General features: G+C 49.8%; 1 protein-coding gene across 2 annotated transcripts in view; it reads right to left on the bottom strand.

Moving 5' to 3' along the window:
* Nucleotides 1-11320: 11320 nt before the first annotated feature.
* The window catches only part of LOC125749304 (guanine nucleotide exchange factor VAV3), a 47371-nt gene continuing 37438 nt past the window's right edge, over nt 11321-21253 (bottom strand). Inside the window, exons 20-28 of one of the 2 annotated variants that reach the window (XM_049026424.1) lie at nt 19071-19201; nt 18074-18139; nt 17571-17605; nt 17146-17262; nt 16751-16838; nt 16508-16637; nt 14160-14240; nt 12801-12952; nt 11321-12468 (exon numbers count right to left, since the gene is read on the bottom strand). In XM_049026424.1, coding sequence (XP_048882381.1) covers nt 12427-12468; nt 12801-12952; nt 14160-14240; nt 16508-16637; nt 16751-16838; nt 17146-17262; nt 17571-17605; nt 18074-18139; nt 19071-19201 — 842 coding nt within the window. In that variant the 3' untranslated portion in view covers nt 11321-12426. The remainder of the gene's footprint in view (nt 12469-12800; nt 12953-14159; nt 14241-16507; nt 16638-16750; nt 16839-17145; nt 17263-17570; nt 17606-18073; nt 18140-19070; nt 19202-21253) is intronic. The other variant, XM_049026426.1, reaches the window with a different exon arrangement.

Genomic DNA, 21253 nt, shown 5'->3' with positions numbered 1-21253 from the left:
TTAAAATAACGGGAGCAGCCCAAGATCAGGTCACACAAAAGATTATGTGTCATGAAGCAGCTGAATGTATGAACCACTGTAAGTCGACACATCGACACTGAGGCGAAGTCTCAGGAGAAGCTTTAGAATCTTGCATTAGTTTATTACTATATTATTGTAATGTAAACGTGAAAAATGAAATATTTTCTGAAAACATGTTTATCTGTGGGGCGGCATGGTGGTGCGGTGGTTAGCACTGTTACCTCACACCTCTGGGACCCGGGTTCGAGTCTCCGCCTGGGTCACATGTGTGTGGAGTTTGCGTGTTCTCCCCATGTCGTCGTGGGGTTTCCTCCGGGTACTCCGGTTTCCCCCCACAGTCCAAAAACATGCTGAGGCTGATTGGACTTGCTAAATTGCCCATAGGTGTGCATGTGACAGTGAATGGTGTGTGAGTGTGCCCTGCGATGGGCTGGCCCCCCATCCTGGGTTGTTCCCTGCCTCATGCCCTTTGATTCCGGGATAGGCTCCAGACCCCCCCGCGACCCAGTAGGATAAGCGGTTTGGAAGATGGATGGATGGATGTTTATCTGTAGACATACAGGCTTTCACCATTTCTCATTTAATTATTTCCACACTTGGATTTTCTTCACATAAAACTGCATAAAAGCCAGTAACAGTTTTCCAGTTAAAGTTAAAAGTGTTATTTGTGTCCAGTGAGGCAGCAGCTGACAGCGTGGTTGAGTAGAAGGAGAGGAATGAGTGCATGAGGATCTTCAGTGTCTGGCCGTGGATTTATAATTTATAACGTTTATGCTTCTGCACCCTGTAATTATCAAATGATTTCATAACGCAAGGAGCTCTATTGCAGTTTATGCTGAATTTGTTCTGGAAAAGAATGAATTCAGTACTGCGTGTGTGTGTTTTGCAGAGCCATGCTCTGTCAGCGGGGCAGATTAAATATTAAAGAGTATTGACATCTCACTGAGAGGCCTCACAGGTTACGTGGCACGGCTGGCCAGGTGGGAAACACTTCTCCCAAAGTTTAAAAAAACTCAAACTAAACATTTTTACTATCCCATAAGATCAAGGCTGTGGTTGCTTTTGCATTTAAAAGGCAATTTATTTCTTTGAATTTTATTTTTGTGTGATAACCTTCCCAATTAAATTGGCGAGTTCCCTATAAATACTGTAAGTGTTTGGTGTCAAATAATTAAGGCCAAATGATGAGGAAAGGTTCCAGCTATGTATGGGGACGTTGGTGGGGGGGGGGGGGGGGGGGAACAGCTCGACCTCCACGGACCCACCCAGAGAATGGTGCCCAGATCATTTTGTCTGAGCTGAGGTTTCACGCCAAAGTGCATTATCAGCATAAACATCACAGTTTCTAATTGGTTACAATACAAACACATGCACCATTCATTCAGAGACATTGAGTCATACCCCTTTAACATGTTTAATGAAGTACTTGTTTTCCTCTCCCCTTCACATGCATTATTTGCATTAATAAATAAAACTAATGGTAGCTAAGAGGCTAACAGCGCAATATAACATCAGATAGCTGTTATGCTATCATATCCCCTCCACATGCATTACTTACATTAACTAAGTGGCTATCAGCACTATATGATGTCAGATAGCCGTTATGCTATCATCTCCCTTCCACATGCATTACGTGCATTAGCTAAGAGGCTAACGTCACTGTATACCATGAGCATGATGTTCTGCTTATGCTCCAGCTGATCAGGTATCTTCCCTTCCTCCTGACCTCTGACCTCCACCTACTCCCACATGACCTGCCCTCCCTTGCCACATATATCCATAGCTGGGGGGGGGGCTGTACTCTGGACCTAGGTCTTCCTTCCATTCCTCCATCTCGGAGGGACCAGGATGGCCCCAGTGACAGCTCCTCGGCCTTATCCAAATGGGTGGTGGTAAATGCCAGCAATTCAGCTCATTTGCTCTGTAATTTGCCTGAGACTCATTTTGCAAAGAAGACCTTACGGAAGCTGGGTGGGACTGGGGGGGCAGAGAGAAGATAATCCTTTTTAAGGAGGTACATGAACAGAGAAGGCCAGCCTGAGGGTCAACCAGAAACATGACCTTTCTGGGAGAGTCTGAGTCTCCCTAATGGGATCCCAGCAGCATCTCCAGCTTCAGTGCTTATACTCCTCAAAGCTGCTGTGAGATGCTGTCACACCTGCCTTGAACCCTTATACATTTCTGTGGAGGAGAATTTAATTTGATGTTCTTTTTCATGGTGTAAAATATGACATTCAGCCATTGGTAGTTAAAAATTCTAGACTCAATGAATAGTTGGGATGGATGGATGATGATGATTGATGTGAAGGTAACTTTTTCGTGAAACAGAGATTATGTAAGGCATGATGGCTACAGGGGATGTCCGCCCCCTGGTGGTCAAAGAGGGAACACACTGATGGGGAGATTAGACCGCAGAGCTGCAGGCTTTTGCAAAGTCAAAGAGTCGGGAGTCCTGAGCTTTTGGGAAGCAGGGTGTGGAGGCAGAAAAGAGGAGTGAGAGTGGAGATGGATGCCTGAGTAGAAGAGAGCGGCCCTGCATGTATTGATTAGTGACCTTGGTCAAAATCCTGATTCACTGCTTAAACCCACCGCTACCGTCTTTGATTCAATGGCAGGACTGCAAAGAACAGGTCACACACTGATTTTTTTCCTTTTAAACAGAAATCTTTACATTTCAAATATTAAAGATACCATGTGTGTGTTCGTGTGGACTTGTAGTTCCATGGAGAATTCTGAATAATTTATCATTTATTCGTATTGGCATCGAGCTAACAAAGCTAACCACAGGGGTATATTCATTTCTATGGGTAAAACAGGCTCTGCAATATAACATTTCAGCATAAACCATATTTATTACAAACACTTTCCAGTCATAGTGTCTGAACTGTAAGCTCAGCCTGCCAGAATGTATATTTTTTTAAATATTCCTGCTGCTTTTTCACAGACCCAGTGACTAATGACTTTATAGAGGTTTCATAATTCAATGTCACCGACAGCTTTGGAGAGAAGTGCACCTGAGGATATTCTGATCTTATGCCAGCGGGGGGCTCCACATGCTGAGCATTTTAAGCATCTGTAATGTTTCAGGTGCCATAAACACTCTCTGAGGAGGTGCAGTGTGGTCTGGGCTTCTGCCTGAAATGTGAGCAGCCTTACTGTTTATCTCCACCGTGTGGAGTTTGCACATATAAATCAGCAAACACACACCTTCACACAATCATTTACTGTCTTGGAAATGAGGAAAAAGAGCAAGGAACAACTTAAGGGAGGGTTATGCATCGCGGGGGAAAACACATTTATTAATGCCACCAATATCAGGTGCCAAGAGTCATCTGTTAAGATAAAACACTGCTTAATCTGAAGTGGGTTAATATATCACGCAGGAGAAACAAATAAACATTTTATGGAACATCTTATCAAGTAGAGGAAACACCCAGAACAGGACTCTTCAGATTTGGCCCTCGATTCCAAATCCGGGCCTTGTTTTCAGTTCTGCCAGGTAGAAAGTTTAATAATTACTGATTCTGATTGGTCTCCGCCTGGGTCACATGTGTGTGGAGTTTGCATGTTCTCCCCATGTCCCCATTCCTCCAAGTACTCCGTTTTCCCCTACAGTCCAAAAACATGCTGAGGCTAATTGGAGTTGCTAAATTGCCCATAGGTGTGCATGTGTGAGTGAATGGTGTGTGAGTGTGCCCTGAGATGGGCTGGCCCCCCATCCTGGGTTGTTCTCTGCCTCGTGCCCATTTCTTCCGGGATAGGCTCCGGACCCCCTGCGAGCCAGTAGGATAAGCGGTTTGGAAAATGGATGGATGGATGATTCTGATTGGCCAGAAGCTTTACACCTGGCTCACAGGTAAAGGAAGACTGGAAAATCAGCCTTGGCCTAGAGGATTCCCTCAAATGTGTGTCACTCTGAAAACTGCAGAGCTAGATGTGGTGTAACACTGATCAACACAGCACATAAATAATAGTCATCTCAGAGGCTTAGTTCCAGATTTGTTGGGAAAAATCTCTGAATTGTTGGCATTAATTCATGCCTTTTTAATCTGAGTCTGTCAGTCAGAATCTCTGCAGCTCATTTGCATGAGGTCAAACCAGACCTCATCACCTAAATTACCGAACAGCTGAGCTAAATTACCCCCCCTCTTTTCCATGGTCTGAGTTGCCTTGCTGGGGCAGTAACTTTTCCATAGCTGAAGATCATGCAGTCCCGGGTTCGAGTCTCCACCTGGGTCACATGTGTGTGGAGTTTGCATGTTCTCCCCATGTCGCCGTGGGGTTTCCTCCAGGTACTCCGGTTTCCCCCCACGGTCCAAAAACATGCTGAGGCTAATTGGAGTAGCAAAATTGCCCGTATGTGTGCATGTGTGAGCGAATGGTGTGTGAGTGTGCCCTGCGATGGGCTGGCCCCCCATCCTGGGTTGTTCCCTGCCTTGTGCCCATTGCTTCCGGGATAGGCTCCAGGCCCCCCGCGACCCAGTAGGATAAGCGGTTTGGAAAATGGATGGATGGATGAAGATCATGCAGTATGTTCAGTTGCCTGATGCACCAAACAAATAAAAGGATGAAACCCTCACCACAGTCAAAATTTCAGTCAGAAATTTAATGAGAAGTTGGTGAAAATCAGAGTTTAGATCAGTGGTCACCAACCAGTCCATCACAGTGCAACTTCCAAAATACCCCTGACCCCACATTCCCACCCCCTGGCCAGCAAAAACATACATTGTGGACGAGCCATCCGTAGCTCTCACTGAGAAAAAGGTCGAGGACCACCGGCTTAGATTCTCTAATCTTGACGAAGATGGGAGTGAAGGGCATGTACTGTATACTGGCGATCTGGCTGCTTCAGTATTTTCACATTGGGTTTGAATGAACGAATCACTGAGACTTATTGCCCATGGTACTTGCAATAATATGACAGAGTGCAGTTTGAACAGGGAAACATCTCCCTGATGGTCAAAGAACATGACTACAGAGGTACGGGAAGGACAAGAGATAAATGACATAAGTAGGGGAGCATCTATAGGTGCATTTTAAGACTTGATGTTCTTTATAACCACAGTGTTTACTTGGTTAAACAAGGAAAGCACTGCATTTGAAAGCTTACGACAGGCTCTTGCATGTTACATTCTTATATATATATATATATATATATATATATATTATTGAATTTGCTGCAATATGTTTGAAGCAGCCTTATGATAATTGGGGTATAGTTCTTTTTTAACAAGGCCGGCTGTCGCAGTGGTGTCCCTCGCCAATAAGGCACACACATGTCCCTGTCGCATTCTTTATCATGTCATCAAATCGACACACCCCACACGGACGCGTGAGCCCGCACTGCCTGGGGTGTTGATAATTACCTCCATGGCATGGCTGTCCGGGAGAGCCCAGTGGCCCCCTTCCGCCTCATTATCGGTGTGTGCTGATACCTCTCTTCAGAAGGGAAAAGCGTTATTCTCTAATTTAAATTACGTACCGCACAGTATGCACAAAATCGAACATGTTCACCCCATCCACGTGGGAACACAGCCGTTCCAGGCCAGACCATTTTCTAATTTAATGCACACAATCTCTGGAAATCTCACAGGATCATCATCTACAATTCTGCAATGCAGCAGATCATGATGGCAAACACCATTGATTTTCATTTATTTTCTTTTATTTTGTTGCATTTTTACTAGAATGGTCACTGATAAACATGACATTCCTCTCAGTTGTCACACTCCTGCTATATTACCCAAAATCTGAGATTGTCCCTTGAAAGCACTGGCTGTAAGACTACAGAAGGCCTGTGCCGTGATCTTCATCAGGCCTCAGATCCTTTCTGGGTCTGCTTTTATGGTTTGAACAAGAAGAGTTTACTGTAACTAGGTCAGAATGACACCATGGTACAGTAAACGTTCAGCCAAAACTGCACAAACATATTAACCAGATTGGTCAGCCTGTTCTATCATTTAATGATCTGTTCACATTCATCGCTAAATTTCAAAATTTAAGGGCCAGAAGAAGAGAACCAGTGTCGAAGGAGCTTTTAATACAAATACAGACATGCTGCCTGATGTAAAAGTGGGGGCTTTCTCTGGTGCGCTGCGCAGGTCTTGGCTGCCCTGTTGTAGGAACATATTGGGATCATTTTGCTGTGTTGTCTGGCCGCAGATTCGGTCCCAACCTGGCAACCCATCCCATTGCCGCTGTGCTTTATGGACCTTACGGCCCTGGGACACAGTCCATAAAACTTTAGGGGGAACCGCGCTGGCCAAAATGAACACTCTGCACCGCTGTGAATTTCTCATGTTCTTTTGTTCCGCTCCCATCTCTCAGTGGTGCAATATCAGATTTACAAGCAGATTTTATATTTTTGGCAAAAACAAAAAATCAATCAGGAACAAAACCAGCTTTGGTTTTCCCTGTAGAGGAGCTGACTGGATGCTCATACACACACAGCACACATGCTCATACATAAACACCCTCTGATTAACACACTAGTCTGCAGCATGTTTGTTAAATACACATCTGAAAAGCAGCACTCGCTCACTCTAACCATCTCTGTATGATTTCTCCTCCAAATCAGAGGTGGATCCCCCTCCAGATCCCAGATCAGTTTGCTGGGCACCCCTGCTCTCCACACCATACATATGAGGCCTTTCTGTTATGCCTTAGCTGCTAATATGGTGCTCTGTGTCCTGACAGCATTCATCTGTTTGATAGCAACTGCAGAGTAACAGGGTGACTGCAGGGCACTCTGTGGATTTGCCCTATAATGCCCCTGTGACCTCTCTCGCGGTGACACTGGCCCGTAACCCAGCAGCACCCAGTACCTCCCCCCTGTGACGTCTCTCGCGGTGACACCGGCCCGTTACCCAGCAGCACTCCGTACCTCCCCATGTGACATCTCTCGCGGTGACACCGGCCCGTAACGCAGCAGCACCCCGTACCCCCCCCCGTGACCTGTCTCGCGATTAGACCAGCCTGTTACCCAGCAGCAACCGGTACCCCCCCCTCCCCTGTGACCTCTCCCATGGTCAGATCACCCTGTACCTCCCCGGCTGTGACTTCATTTATTTGCTCTGAATTGAGTCACTCTCACTCCATCCCATCTACATGTCCTAAAATGTCAGTTCAACACAGCTGAGCACATAAAGACCATGTGCCGTCCATGTTGGGCCCAGATTACCAGGCTGGCACATTGCTGGCAGGGCAAACAATGGACAGACACGGTCCCTCTGTGAAATGCGGCCTGTTCCCGCTGTGGGGGCATTTGGCTTTACGTCCCTGGCACTAACAGGCAACGCTGCGCAAATACTGATGGATGTAAAAGCAGCTCAGGGGGGAGGCAATGCAGTGCAGGAGCCACACGTTTATCTGTACCTGACATGGCCGACTCAGAGAGAGCTGGCATGGCTGGAACTGCACTTCACCTGCCTTCAGCAACTTCCCAGGCATGCCGAATTAACCATCACAAGACTGAGGCCCCCCCCTGTGGGAAATAATTTTAAAGATTATCGGGAACTAAATGCTAATTACACTGAGGATAAGTGAAAGGATGGAGAGCAAACTGAACGTAAGCAAATGAATGGAACACTGAGAATAGCAAATAACGTCATTTCTAAACAACACACTTTAGCCTCATATTAAATACACATTAAATACACTGTCCCTCCCTGTCACCCCTTTAACAGGCTAAGAGGGGACAGTTTGCAGGTTTAGGCCAATAATCAGGCTCTACATTTGTCTGTCTTCACTCTGGACAGTTTTAAAAAGGACACTGATTTGCCGATTTGTTACTGAGGGAGTCATCTGGCAGCAGGACCCTGCTTTAAAGCAGAAGGGCCCCTGTGACCCGCAGCAATGCTGTACGATGTCTGGACACGGAAGAGGAGCTCGCTGCCAGCTGGTGGGCAGACGGGGGGCGTGTCTCACGGTCTCACCCTGCCACGGTGCTGGCCAGTCTCTTATTCTCTTTAAAGAGCACAAGATGCTGTTCCGTTGCTGTGCCCTGAGACCAGCTTTACCTCTGTGCCCTGAGACCAGCTTTACCTCTGTGCCCTGAGACCAGCGTTACCTCTGTGCCCTGAGACCAGCGTTACCTATGTGCCCCTGTTACTTCCCTTCGGCTTTGGGCGAAGCTCCCCGGCTGATCTTTAGTTTAATCTGCCTCACGTTTGTCTGTCACATTCTGTTATACGAGCTCGTGTATCCGCCACAGGTAACAGTGCATTCATTCTAGTGTGTGTGTGTGTGTGTGTGTGTGTGTGTGTGTGTGTGTGTATATATATATATATATTAGTTTTAATAACTAATACACTTCAGTCAGGGGAGCCCTAAAAAATTTGCATTGGTTTGGGGTTGGAGCTTTAATAGGGTCAATACCCATAACCAATGACCTAACATCTCACGGGTCGGGGGCCTCATTAATTGACCTGGCTAATGATGGAGGTGTTAGCTGCTGGCCCCCTGCTTGTGTGATAAGTGTCTGTCGTTGGGAGCCGCCCCTAAAAACGCAGTTTAAACAGCCCAGACTAGGGGCTGAACGGCACCGTTAACTCGAGGAGGAATGGCTGTCTGTGTAGTAGCAGAGAGCATCAGCTACATGGTGAGCTTGCATTGTGATGCCAATGGCCTGCAGTGTTCGCCAGGGCTGATGGGATGTTTGGACTGAGTACCCGCTCCCCGGGCCGAGGTCTGGGTGATGCCCTGCTGTATCTGTTACAGCGAGAGTTTCTCATGTGCTCTGTCACCTTGGAGCAAGACACTGGGACTAGACACTGAGCTACAAACAGTCGAGCATACCCGGGAACATCCCCCCACCCTTCTCCACGCAAGCCGTGCCCTCATCGCGGAGGGACCTCAAAAGGGGTGAAGGACAGGCATACAGAATGTGTCCAGAAAGAAGAGGCACACGGCTGAGTGCTGGCCACCAGCAGCGCCACCCAGAGGATGTCTGCAGCATCGCCACATCGTGCCCTGGAGTCAGATGGTGAACACGCGACAGGGAAGCTGGAGGAGTGCAAGACAGCAGAAGGTGATGTGTGACTGGTTCGAACCTGCGGGCAGCCTGCCTAGTTCAGCATCAAAGGGGAAGGGGCTTGAGACAAAAGCCCTAGGTGGATGTACTGGGAGTATCAGCAAGTGAGCTTTATGGCGGCTTTTTGCTGGTGATGTGGATCTGAACCACGCTGCAGCGACAGGAGCCAGCAGGTCTGTGCTTCCCAGGTCATGCCCCGAACCTGTGTTTACCTGTCAGAGAGGTGCAGTGAGAGGAGATCACGCCTCCCCCCTATCTCGCTTTCTCTTTATCTCTGCCCCCCCGGCTAAAGACCATCGTGGCGTGAAGTGCGATTTACCGACATGAGTAATGGCATTTCAGACAGCCAGGAAAGGGGGGGGGGTTGTAATGAATGAAGGCCAGATGGCCCTGAGCAGGTTAATGTTCTTCCTTCCCCCACACACTCCCAGCAGGGGGTGCTGGTCATCGGCAAGGTAAAATTCAGACACTGGGATTTAAATGCTGGGTGGTGCAGATGAGCTTATGTTTAAGCGCTCTTATGGTCTGCACCCCCATATGGCGGGATATGGGCCCCAGGTAACTCAGTCTGACTGGCAACCTGTGACCTGGTCACCCCCCCACCAATCTACCTGCATGGTTCCCCAGAGCAGCTGACCACCAGCAGTATCATGGTCACAGTCCTTGTTAGACGAGCTGTGGATGTGCAGCGGTCCCCACGCTGACCTATAAGGGGCCAGGGGGAGACAAGCGGATGGGACCAGAGCGACTGACAGCATCGCATTCCAGAATGACAAATGAAGGTGAGAAATATCCCGAGGCACCGGGGCTCCTGGGATTGGGGGGGGGGGACTTCCTCCCCTTACGTACTTATTTATTCCACTTTTCCTTCGCTGCACTGAAACAACACTTTCCACATCTCCATGATGCAGAGTCCACATCTCCATGATGCAGAGTCCCGCCTCGGCTGAGCGTTAACCCCAAGTTTGGGCTGGAGCTCCGTTTTGGGGGGTTAGGGTTACACGACAGCGCGGCTCCACCAGTCTGTGAGACACTTTCACAGGATGGACAGGTGGGCAGTGTCAGCTCTGCGGCTGGGGGGGGGCACGCTCTGTACTCACATGAGGGGCGAGTGGAACAGGTGACCGTAACCAGGATTGAGCCACAGATCCTGATACATGCATCCATGCTTTACACCCCATCGTCTCTCCGGAGGTGAGAGAAGGAGCTGATCGGATGCGACGCCCACTCCTTCCACCCGCCTCCCCACCCCTAATGCTGCTATCACTGATAGCTCTGTGTCGTCTGTAAAGCCCTCCATCTTTAATACCCCTCTATATTACCGGATTACTGCAGTGGAAGCTTAGAAATCCAATTACTGCACCTGCCATGGCAGAAAACGGCGCTAATCTCCACCATGTGTGTGCCAGTGTTAAAGGTCGAGAACCGCATAGCATGAGGTACATGGCGGCCCGACTGCAAGGCTCTCACTCTTGGCCTAACATAGGGGCAATAAGCCAATAACTGGAAGACTGCTGCAGTTACAGGATCAAATGACACCCCCCCCCCCAACATCCTAAATGGCGCTATTTTAGAAAGGAAACAAAATGGTCCACAGGTTCAGAGGCAGTCGGCACTCTAACCACAGATATGTAGGTATCTCAAGTAGGTGCCATAATGGAACAAGTTCAAATTCCTATCCAAGTTACAGGGAGGAACAGACCCTGCTTTTTTAAAGGCTGCCATCTAGTGGACACTGAGACACACTGCAAGTAACAATTACCTCATGAAAAGATTAACACACACACAGCAATAGACAAACTGCAACTCTCACTGAGATGAAAAACTTTCCACGGCTATGGTCCCTGGACTTCAGTTTTGACACAGAAGGACAATTTTAAAAGTGGAGTGATTAGCTTAGAGAGACAGGAGTGTGCATACCTCACTTTGTGGGGTCACACTTCTTTTCATACGTACGGATTCCTGAACCTATGCTGTGTGTAAGTCGCCTGGGCCCCGGGTCCAGTCCATCCCACGGCCCCACAGCTGCCAGGCCAAGAACCAAGAACCAGATCCCAGCAGAGACATGATGGCAGATGACCCGCTGCTCGCAGTGCATTGGGGGCGTTGGGGTGTTACTTTGGCAGGCCCCCCCCCGTGCCGCAGAGCGGGGTCGTGATGCAGAAGAGAGCCTGGAGCTTTGAAGCCGAGCCCACGGAGACAGCCTGCTGATCGCAGTCTGTCACGGCTGGGGGGCCATGTTGTTTTTAGAGACCTTAGGAATGGGTGTGAGGTTTGAAGAGCTGGTTTTATTTAATCAACAAGCAAACACTGATTTCTCACCAGTCAGACCACTGCTCCCATGTCAGAAACGGAAAAGCAGGCTCTGAGCTCCCCTTGGTGACCAGACCTTCCTGTGCCCCCTCTGCACACCGGCAGACCAGCTCCTTCACAGCTTCTTAGCTGGCCACGGCAATTTTTCCTTGACCACACCCCTATAACTGGGCCACACCCCCGTCAGTACGAGTTAGCAGCAAAGGACAAAGGACTCTTCACCCGAGACAGAAACGTTCATCATACATCAAATTGCATACACATGATCATTAAGTCTAACAACAATACAAAGCCTTTGTATAACATTACATCATATACATACACATATTATAAATATGACTATAAAAAAAAGACAACTTTCCTTCCAATTCTGCTCATTACAGTCCAGGGGTCACAGGTGTGCAGTGACTAAACACACAATTAACAGCGGGGGGGGGGGGGGGGGGGGGGGCACACTCCCCGGGAGTAATGACTTCCTCTGTCATGCAGGTCACAGTGTTTCCAAACTCTAGGATATAGAGTCATTATTCTGTCACGTGCGTAAATCCTGCTCATTATCCGATTCAGGAGATGCTCGCTGTCTATGACAGGGTCCAAGCCACAAGCACCAGGTGGGACCTCCATACAGGAATGCCGGGACAACTGTAACTTTTGGGACATGCCCTGGCCAAGGGGGGAGCGGGGGTGGGGGGGATTGGCTGGCGGTCTGAGATGTGTGAGAGTTCCTTGTAGCTGAAAGGGGAAGTGGGTATAGAAGGCCTGACCTCCTCTGACCCACGGTGTCGTTTCCTCCCGGCTGAGTGATGGGTGGGTGCTCATGGGTGGGCAAGGTCAGTATGGGGGGGGGTGTAGAATCTGGTCCTCATATTTCCCCTCCAACTTTTAGTCGGGGAGGGTGCTTAAATATTTCCAGGGCCACCAATATGACAAAGCCTGTAATTAGAGACTTGTGCGTCCCTCCCAGGGCTCTCCATTTTCCCATCAGGCAGCGCCCCCTGAAGGCAGGGCAGGGTGGTGCAGCAGGCAGGTGTCTGCGATGCACAGCACAGGGAGAAAGGACATTACTCCTCTTCCTCCACGTACGTTGAGGGGAACCAGCCCACCTGGTGACGAGAAAGCAGGAGGGTAAATTACTTCCCACCCTAGTCAGATGCCCCATGATGACCGAGGCGAAGCAGCATCCCATGTATGTCCAGCCCGTGTCAGGAAGTCTAGGACAGGTTGGTGTGGAGAAACAGAACTTTTATTGCCCCTCTTGGGGGTGTAAATCCCCTAGGCACCAGGAGCCCCCCCCAACCCTATCCAAAGATGCATTTGAAGCACCGCTGGCCAACGACACAAATAACTGCCTATGACACATTTAGGAGGTAGACAAGCTCTGTGACATTTATAGGGATAAAGCCCCCCCACCCACCCACGGCCCCCAGGAGCTCACCCTGCCGTTGACCTCTCCTCGCCACCAGCCATTAGCGCCTGACTTGGTATAGATGGTGACCAAGTCGCCCTCCTGCAAGGACAGTTCCCGCATGTCCCGAGAGCTGAAATCGTAGCGGGCTATAGCCATGCCCACCACTTTGGGGCTGAATGCTGCGGGGGGGGGAATAAGAAAAGGTGACACCATGAGCCTCGCTACCCCAGGTTTACACTTGCAGGGTACAACTGTCTGACTATTAATTGGATGACTGCAAAAGATCAGAGGAGCACATACACATTAAATATGCATTAATGAGTTTAAAAAAACACTTTTCACTTCAGGCTTCTAATTGCTTAATGCTATTAAAATAATCCTCTTTGCTACCAGAGGTACTTTGTGTACATTGAACCACTGACTGCTGGTTTGATTGTCTGTAGTGTAACAGAATCGAATTGAATTGTTTTCCCTGAGTGAACTCGGAGCCCCGTCAGGATTGGGGTGTGTTTAGTACGGCAGCAGCATGCTCTTTTTCTCAGTGCTATTGGGGGGGGGGGTATGCTGCCAAGCTGCATTTACACACCACACATATTCAGGACTCATGCATCCCCCTAACCGGTCATCTGAAGGAGTGGAGTGGGGTGACAGCCACACACGGTATACACACCACACACACACGGTATACACACCACACACACACGGTATACACACCACACACACACGGTATACATACCACACATACACGGTATACACACCACACACACCAGGCATACACACCACACATACACGGTATACACACCACACACACCCAGTATAGACACTACACACACGTGGCATACACCACACACACGTGGTGTACACACACCACACACAGGGTATACACACCACACACACGTGGTATACACACCACACACACATGGCACACACCACACACACCGGGCACACACACCACACACACGTGGCATACACACCACACATACGTGGCACACACCATATACATCAGGCATACACACCACACACATGGTACACACAACACACACACATGCGGTATACACACCACACACACCAGGCATACACACCACATACACATAGTATACACACCACACACACGCGGTATATATACCACACACACCAAGCATACACACCACACACACGTGGTATACACACCACACACACATGGTATACACACCACACATGCGGTATACACACCACACACACATGGTATACACACCACACATGCGGTATACACACCACACACACGCGGCATACACACCACACACGTGGCATACAGAATACAGACAAAAGTGGCAGGAAGGCAGGAGAGAGGAAAAAGGGGACAGAGGGGAGAAAAGAAAAGAGAGAGTGCACAGAGGAGTGCTGTACCTGACCAGAAAGGAGCAGAGGCGGGGGGAGCGGGACTGTAGCCATCAGGACTTAGAAAGGAAAGACCAAGGAGCGACGGCACTGGGAAAGGAGGAAGAGAGAGAGATAGAGAGATAGAGAAGGGAACAGCAGTGTTTACGCCTGACAGCATGTCAAAGCAGGGGGCCGGTCACCATAAACATCCCATGAGGGGGGACATATGGCCCGCTACCCCCCACATGTTCACCCAGGTCCCGATTGACCCCCTCTTACGCCATGTGGTAGACGGAGCTGCTGCTGCTGGGATGGGGGAGGATAGTGGGGGCCAGGAAGTGCAGGGGTGGGGAGCGGAGGCAGGAAGACAGGGTCACAGAGTCTGCCCCCCCCCCTCACCTGTGGCCACCATGCCAATGCTAGCTGGCTCTCTCTGCAGAATGGCCCCTGTGTGGGGGGCAGTGAGGGAGGCTCCGGGACCCATTAGATGCCGAATCCCTGATTAAATTTTCCGCGCGTCTTTGTGAGGGGATGCTGGCTCTGTCTGTCTGTTTGTCTGTCTGTCTGTCTGTCTGTCTGTGAACCAGCTGCTTTATCTGCCTCCCTAAGCCGGCACTTTTGACCCTCTGGGGTCACTAGTTTCACTAGTGAACCTAGTGAAACGTGTGACCATGCCCCAGTCAGTGAAAGTGTGTCCCCCACCCCTCGAGCCCAGAGCGTTAAGTACATCTTTCTGACCAACGTTACCTGCGTTAGTCTCCAATATTAACATCAGTCACATAGAAAATCTCATGAGAATAAGGGTAGAAGCTGGGATAAAGCATCAGCACAATTTGAGGTGAGGTTTTAGGGGGGGGGGGAGATATATCATTAGCATGTTTGACAAGCACATCGAGATAATGAAGGGAGGGGCACTGTTTTATGTTCCGTTTTCACCACATCGTCTGGGGGGGTCTGTCCCGTTCCGCTCCGTAAACCAGGGAATTATCCGAGCAGCACAGAATCTCCACAGAAAGAGAGCAGGACATCGCTGACGGATATGCGAGCACAGGGGTCATGTTTCTGCTAGGTGGGGGTGGTGAGGGGGCTCAGTATCACAGCAGAGACACGCGGAGAACAAAGGTCGGCAGGTGAGCAAATACAGAGCACAGGAGAATATGCCAGCTTAGCCTGGATGTTAATACCTAAACATCAGTGACATTTTATCAGCCCCCCCACTGCTCCAAAGAAATGTCACTTTTCACCCTGAGTAGGTATCAGCCTTGTACCTGTGCTTTCCGGTCTCAAGAGCACCGGTCATGTCATGCATGTGCGTACCGGGGGAGGGGCTGTTTTCCTGGTGCAATATAAAGGCTGCCTCTGTAAAGACACAGCGGGACGTCATTGCTTGTTGTGTGGCATGGAGACGTCCCCTGAAGCATTGGCTATTAATGGCAATGCAGACGGGCCAGCGAGCAGGATGCAGAGGATGGATGTTTGGGAGGCGGTGGGGGTGGCCCCACAATCCGCCTCACACCCTGCAATTCCCACACGCAGGACGACCTTCAGCACTGACATACAGCCCTAAGATGAAATCTCATCTGAGCCCTGATTGCCCCACACTGGCTCTCAATCAGCCCCACCCCCTGTGGCTATGAGATGTTAAGCTCAGCCCCCTGTGGCTCTGCGATGTTATGCCCCGCCCCCTGTGGCTCTGAGATGTTATGCCCCGCCCCCTGTGGATATGAGGTGTTATGCCCCACCCCCTGTGGCTCTGAGATGTTATGCCCCGCCCCCTGTGGATCTGAGGTGTTATGCCCCACCCCCTGTGGATCTGAGGTGTTATGCCCCGCCCCTTGTGGATCTCAGGTGCTATGCCCCAGCCCCTGTGGCTCTGAGATGTTATGCCCCGCCCCCTGTGGGTCTGAGGTGTTATGCCCCGCCCCCTGTGGATCTGAGATGTTATGTCCCGCCCCCTGTGGTTCTGAGATGTTATGTCCCACCCACTGTGGCTCTGTGATGTTATGCCCCAGCCCCTGTGGCTCTGAGATGTTATGCCCCACCCTCTGTGGATCTGAGATGTTATGCCCCACCCCCTTTGGCTATGAGATGTTATGCCCTGCCCCCTGTGGATCTGAGGTGTTAAGCTCCGACCCCTGACACCCAATCAGAAGCCTGAACTCCACCGTAACATAAGTGGTGATTTATACATAAATAGAGTTCATGTTTATATCTGTTATCGTACATATGCCTTTTATAGACAGATATATTACAGTCCTCATAAAAATAGTCAGGTTGTAAAAGAAAATAGCGTAAACATGAGACTCAGTTCTTTTCTAAGGGCTATGGCTGCTGTTCGTAGGGTTGACCATGGCTGGCATTCCTCCTGTACTCACCATTCAATCCGGCGCGGGCGGTCCTGTGGGTGACATCACTCTCCGGATTCTTGTAGGGATACAGCAGCACCGTGTCCAGACTCCTGAAACCCTCCTTCAGGGAGTGGTGTTTGTAGTACTCGATGAGTTCCTGTCCATCACAGGGGACACAAACATTCACACCTTTGTCGGTTCTGCAGCAGTCCCCAGACATTTGAGACCTCACGATCTCTTACAGTAGCAGTTGATGTTTTTGGGGCTCACCAGTATGCTCCTGAATTTCTTGTTCTCGGCGATGTGGAAGAAGCCGTCCCTGGCCAGGATCTTGATGTGCTTCACATCGTGGTTGTACCTGTTGGAAATGACTAAATATTGACTACATATTCAACGGGATTCCAATAATCCCTGTGTTGCTCAGAAACCCACACATGGTACCTTTTCACAGACAGACTGCCCATCCTCTCTACCCGTCCAGACTCAGGTCATGTGACCAAGACTATTTCCCGATCTGCTTGATCCACAGCACGTACAAAAAACCAGACAACGCGTCAAGCGTACATCGTAGCACGCCGCTCTGGCTGTGTTTTGGGGTGTCCCTGGCTGATCCGTATGGCCGGTTATTTCTGTGAGGGTGGGGGGGCCAAGTCAGACACACTCACTTGATGCTGATGGCGTATTCTGTGCTCTCCTTCGTCCGGTGCCTCACTAGGTAGGTGCTGTTGCCGCGGTTCCCAAGCTCTGCCTCCGCCTGCGGCCTCTCCATCGGCCCCGCGAACCTGCCGACGGACAACACCATCAGTGACACCCCCAGTGTCTACCCCTGACCGCCCCCCCGCCCTTATCGCACCACCACAGCAGGGGTGCAGTACGGCAAGAGCATTACCACTTTTCTGCGAACAGCTATTAACGTCACACGGCAAAAATGAGGTCATGAAACTTTAAAAAAAAAAATGCGTTGTGCCATATTTTAGTGCAAAATTGGCCAGAATTTGAATATTTAATGCATTATGGCCTTGATGGTCCCTTAATACCTCTAAAGGGCTGCCTTAGATTTTATAGGGATTAAGGCTGCGTGTGGACATACCAGGGCTGGGAGGAGTAATCCACCGGCTTCGGGACCTGTCGGGCAGCATGAAAAGGGTTATTGGGGTTCAGGAAGCAAGACCCACAATCCAACCAAGGCTGATCTAACAAGGGCTGAAGGGAGCAAGTGGGGCAGCCCACCCCACTAAGCAGGGGCATCCGGTGATGGGTTATAACGAGAGGAAATCGTTAACTTTATGCTGTGAGGTCGTCCACTAACGATGGCGTGGATGTACACCAAGTGTGGTAACCGTGACAAAAACTACATTGAGCAGCTGGCCAGTTGCTAATGGCGGTTAACGGCAGTTATACCAGATCACTAATGCAGCTCTTAACCAAACAACGTTTGCTGGTGTATTAACCTCAAAGTCACAGCTTATTTGTACAAATTAATTAATGACATCATGCATGTAAGTAGGGTGATCAGAAAATCCTCTCTGTAAAATGTATCTCACTGTTACAGCGTTATGTATTATAATGAGGAAGTGGAGAAGTTGTACTCACACAAGGACACGGTTTGACAGCGTCGCTTGGAAAGAACCCAACTTCTCGTGTCGACAGGATTTTGCCCTGAGCAGATGACAAAACAGCCTGTTTGGTTTCTTGCAGTAATTACGTTCCCCCCCCCGCCCATCCAGTGCTTCAGAGAGGATCAGTACAGACATGCCGCGGTCTGTGTTTAGCATTCATGTCTGCTTGTGTAACTGTACCACAGCATAACGCTATCGAGAGCGTCCACATGCCTGCTAAGCGACAGAAAGAAAATCTGTCTGTGATCTGTAATGAAATCAGTCTGTGTGGGTCTTTGTCTGTCATGGTTGAGCATGGATGAGGCCTCAAATGTGACACGTCTGTGGACGACTCTTCAGGTTTGATGCGACCCCAATGCCGGGCAGGTGACCGGGGTAAACCCATCACCCTGCAAACAGAGAGTGACCAAGGACCAGGAGAGATCGAGTGTGTTTGTCTGGTGCCAAGTCACGTGACAGCGGCGCCACTTGGTGACCTCATCCAGTAGGAAGCACTCTCATGTTGGGGCTTGGGAATTAAACAAATCAAGCAATTAATGTCAATCGAGACTTCACAGCCGCTTCAGAAAAAACGAGCACACATCGGGATCCGTGGATCAGCGATTCCTTTTGCATGCTAGGATATTCTGTAAGTAAGATGGATAGCAGCGACACGGGTCTTCTGTGAGGGTCATGGGGGAAATGAGGGATATTAGTACGCGCCATTAGGCACCGTCTGCTTTAAACCCACCCCCTCCCCCATCTTCAATGGCCCCTAGGGAGGTTAGAGCCAGCCAGACGGTACCTGGCAGCGTGTGGTCATCAGGCCTGGACTGGGATTAAAAATTGGCCCTGGACATTAGGGTTCTCTACAGTAAATTTTGCCCCCACAACGAATGTTGCCTGTCCACATACCTATCGGCTCACCGGGCATTTTGCCCGGTCCAGCCCTGGTGGTCTTCCAGAGCAACGCGGCCCCTGGGGGTCCTCACCTGCCACCATGCGCTGTGGGGATCCGCGCCCATCAGTTCCACGACCTCCCCAGGCTCGATGCTCAGTGGGGGCCCACAGGATGGGCTCGGGGCCCCGTGGTATGCCCGAATCACCAGCATCTTAGGCAGACCTGTGAGAGGATGGGAGTTATTGGGGGTTATTTTTACCGCAGTTTAACCTGCGACCATGACATGCTCTTGACGGCAGGAGACCCGAAACAGCTGTGGGGGGGGGGGGGGGGGACCAACCAATCCTCCTCGCCCCACAGCCAGGAGTTTGATCCTCATGAAAAGGATTATGGCTGTAATGGCCCCCAGTATTAGGAGAGGAAGGGAAGCTGACCAACCCAGCAGCCAGTGTAGTCCCGGTGGGTATGGACCGCCAGGGGCTGTCAGCCCTGCGGATTATTGTAATTACACAGTAATTATTAATTACACACTGCAAGGTGATATTTATAATCAGTGTAACTAAGCTCGGAGGCCCAAAGGTGCCAGGACGGAAGCTGGCGGAATGTTCAAGGCATAGGGGTGCTCTGCGGGGGGGCGAGGCCTCCTGTGAACTCAGCAAGACAGCATGACAGTCCACAGAATGTGACACAGGGCATCAGAACCAGTGAGAAAGATGGGGGGTCTTTAATGACCCCCCCCCCAACCATTAATAAAAACGCCACGGGGACCCCAGCCCAAGCAGATACCACCACGCCGATGGTGAGGCAGGGGCGGCAGAGTTTAAGAGGAATAGCCCATTTTGAAAGAATGTGCGTTAGATCCTTTGTAAAATCAGCAGTTTGTGTTTTCTCCACAGAGGGGCATGGGGGGGGGGGGCTCAGGTAGACAGCATGTCTGTCTATGTGTGCTCACTGAGAACTGATAACCCACGTATGTCAATATTTACGGGTGTGTAACTGTTTGTGTGTGTAACCGGGGTGTCTAGCCACCATTGGCCCTGCGGCCGTCGTACGCTCACGCCCTCCAGAGGCGAGCCTTGTTTACAGAGGGTTGCTTCTGTTCTTCACAACTATCGAGTCAAACTGGGCGGCCCCACCTCCATACAGGAACAGCCCTCCGGATAATGAGTCCCTCCGACAGAAAAACAAAACATCCCATTATATGCTGCTCCGCTCTGCCTGCGAGCTGGGAATTGACCGGTTCTCTGACATTCCTGGGCCTGCGTTGGGCCCGTTCCTGCTGCTCCTTCACCCCTGCTTAAACTTGTACCGTCATCTGAGAGCTTGCTTCCAGCCATGAAAGCAGGCCACAGGAGAAGCAGACACCACACTGCGTGTAACTTCTGCCCTTTGCGGCTGTGAATCTCACTCAGAGCCTCAAACCGCTCATAGGAAAAGCACCTTTCCTATACAGCAATGTGTCCTAATTTGATCCTTGGGGAACCACATACAATCCACATTTTTGCTCCCTCCTAGCTCCCTACCAAGAACCAAAAATGTGGACTGTCTGATAAGGAGCTCAGAGGGAGCAAAAACGTGATCCGACTGTGGGTCCCCAAGGAACAGACCGGGCAACACTGCTATAAATGGTTTACAAAACATAACAGTGGGAAACCAGGGGAATCTCCTAATGTCTCACGTCCATTTCAGTGCAATTGCATCCAAAGTGGACCAGGTCCTGTAGTTAAGAGTTTCCTTATTTTGTAGAGAAATAGTAATCTAAGCAATCAGCTTGAGATTGCCAGCAAGTCAGTCTTGACAGAATGGGAACCAATTGACTTGGAACATGACAGATCCACTTGATCTGCTTGCATAGAGAGGGAAAATAGAACTTCTGAAATAGCTGAGGACAAACACTTCAGCCCTGGTTGGATTGTGGGTTTTGCTTCCTGAACCTAGTGTTGTAGCCAAGACCGCCTAAACCGAGACCAAGACACTGCCAAGACCGGAGGGTATCAAGACCAAGACACTGACGAGACTTGAGGGTACCAAGACCAAGACTCACCAAGATCAAGACCAAGACACACTAAGGCGAGACCAAGACCAAGGCTGGTCGAGACCAAGACCAAGACCGAAAACAGACTTGGGCTAGAATCGACATCACATTAATCAGGTCAACTTTAGAGAAAAAAGGCATTGCTGTACAGTGTCATTACTCGTTAAATCAAATTCATGTTATCTTTTCGATTATATTGTCCATATGTCTCTCATTTCAAATGTCCCAGATTTGTCATA

Source organism: Brienomyrus brachyistius, chromosome 1 (assembly GCF_023856365.1).
Source record: "Brienomyrus brachyistius isolate T26 chromosome 1, BBRACH_0.4, whole genome shotgun sequence".
NCBI classification, from domain to species: Eukaryota; Metazoa; Chordata; class Actinopteri; order Osteoglossiformes; family Mormyridae; genus Brienomyrus; species Brienomyrus brachyistius.
This window is presented reverse-complemented; position numbering and strand designations above follow the sequence as displayed.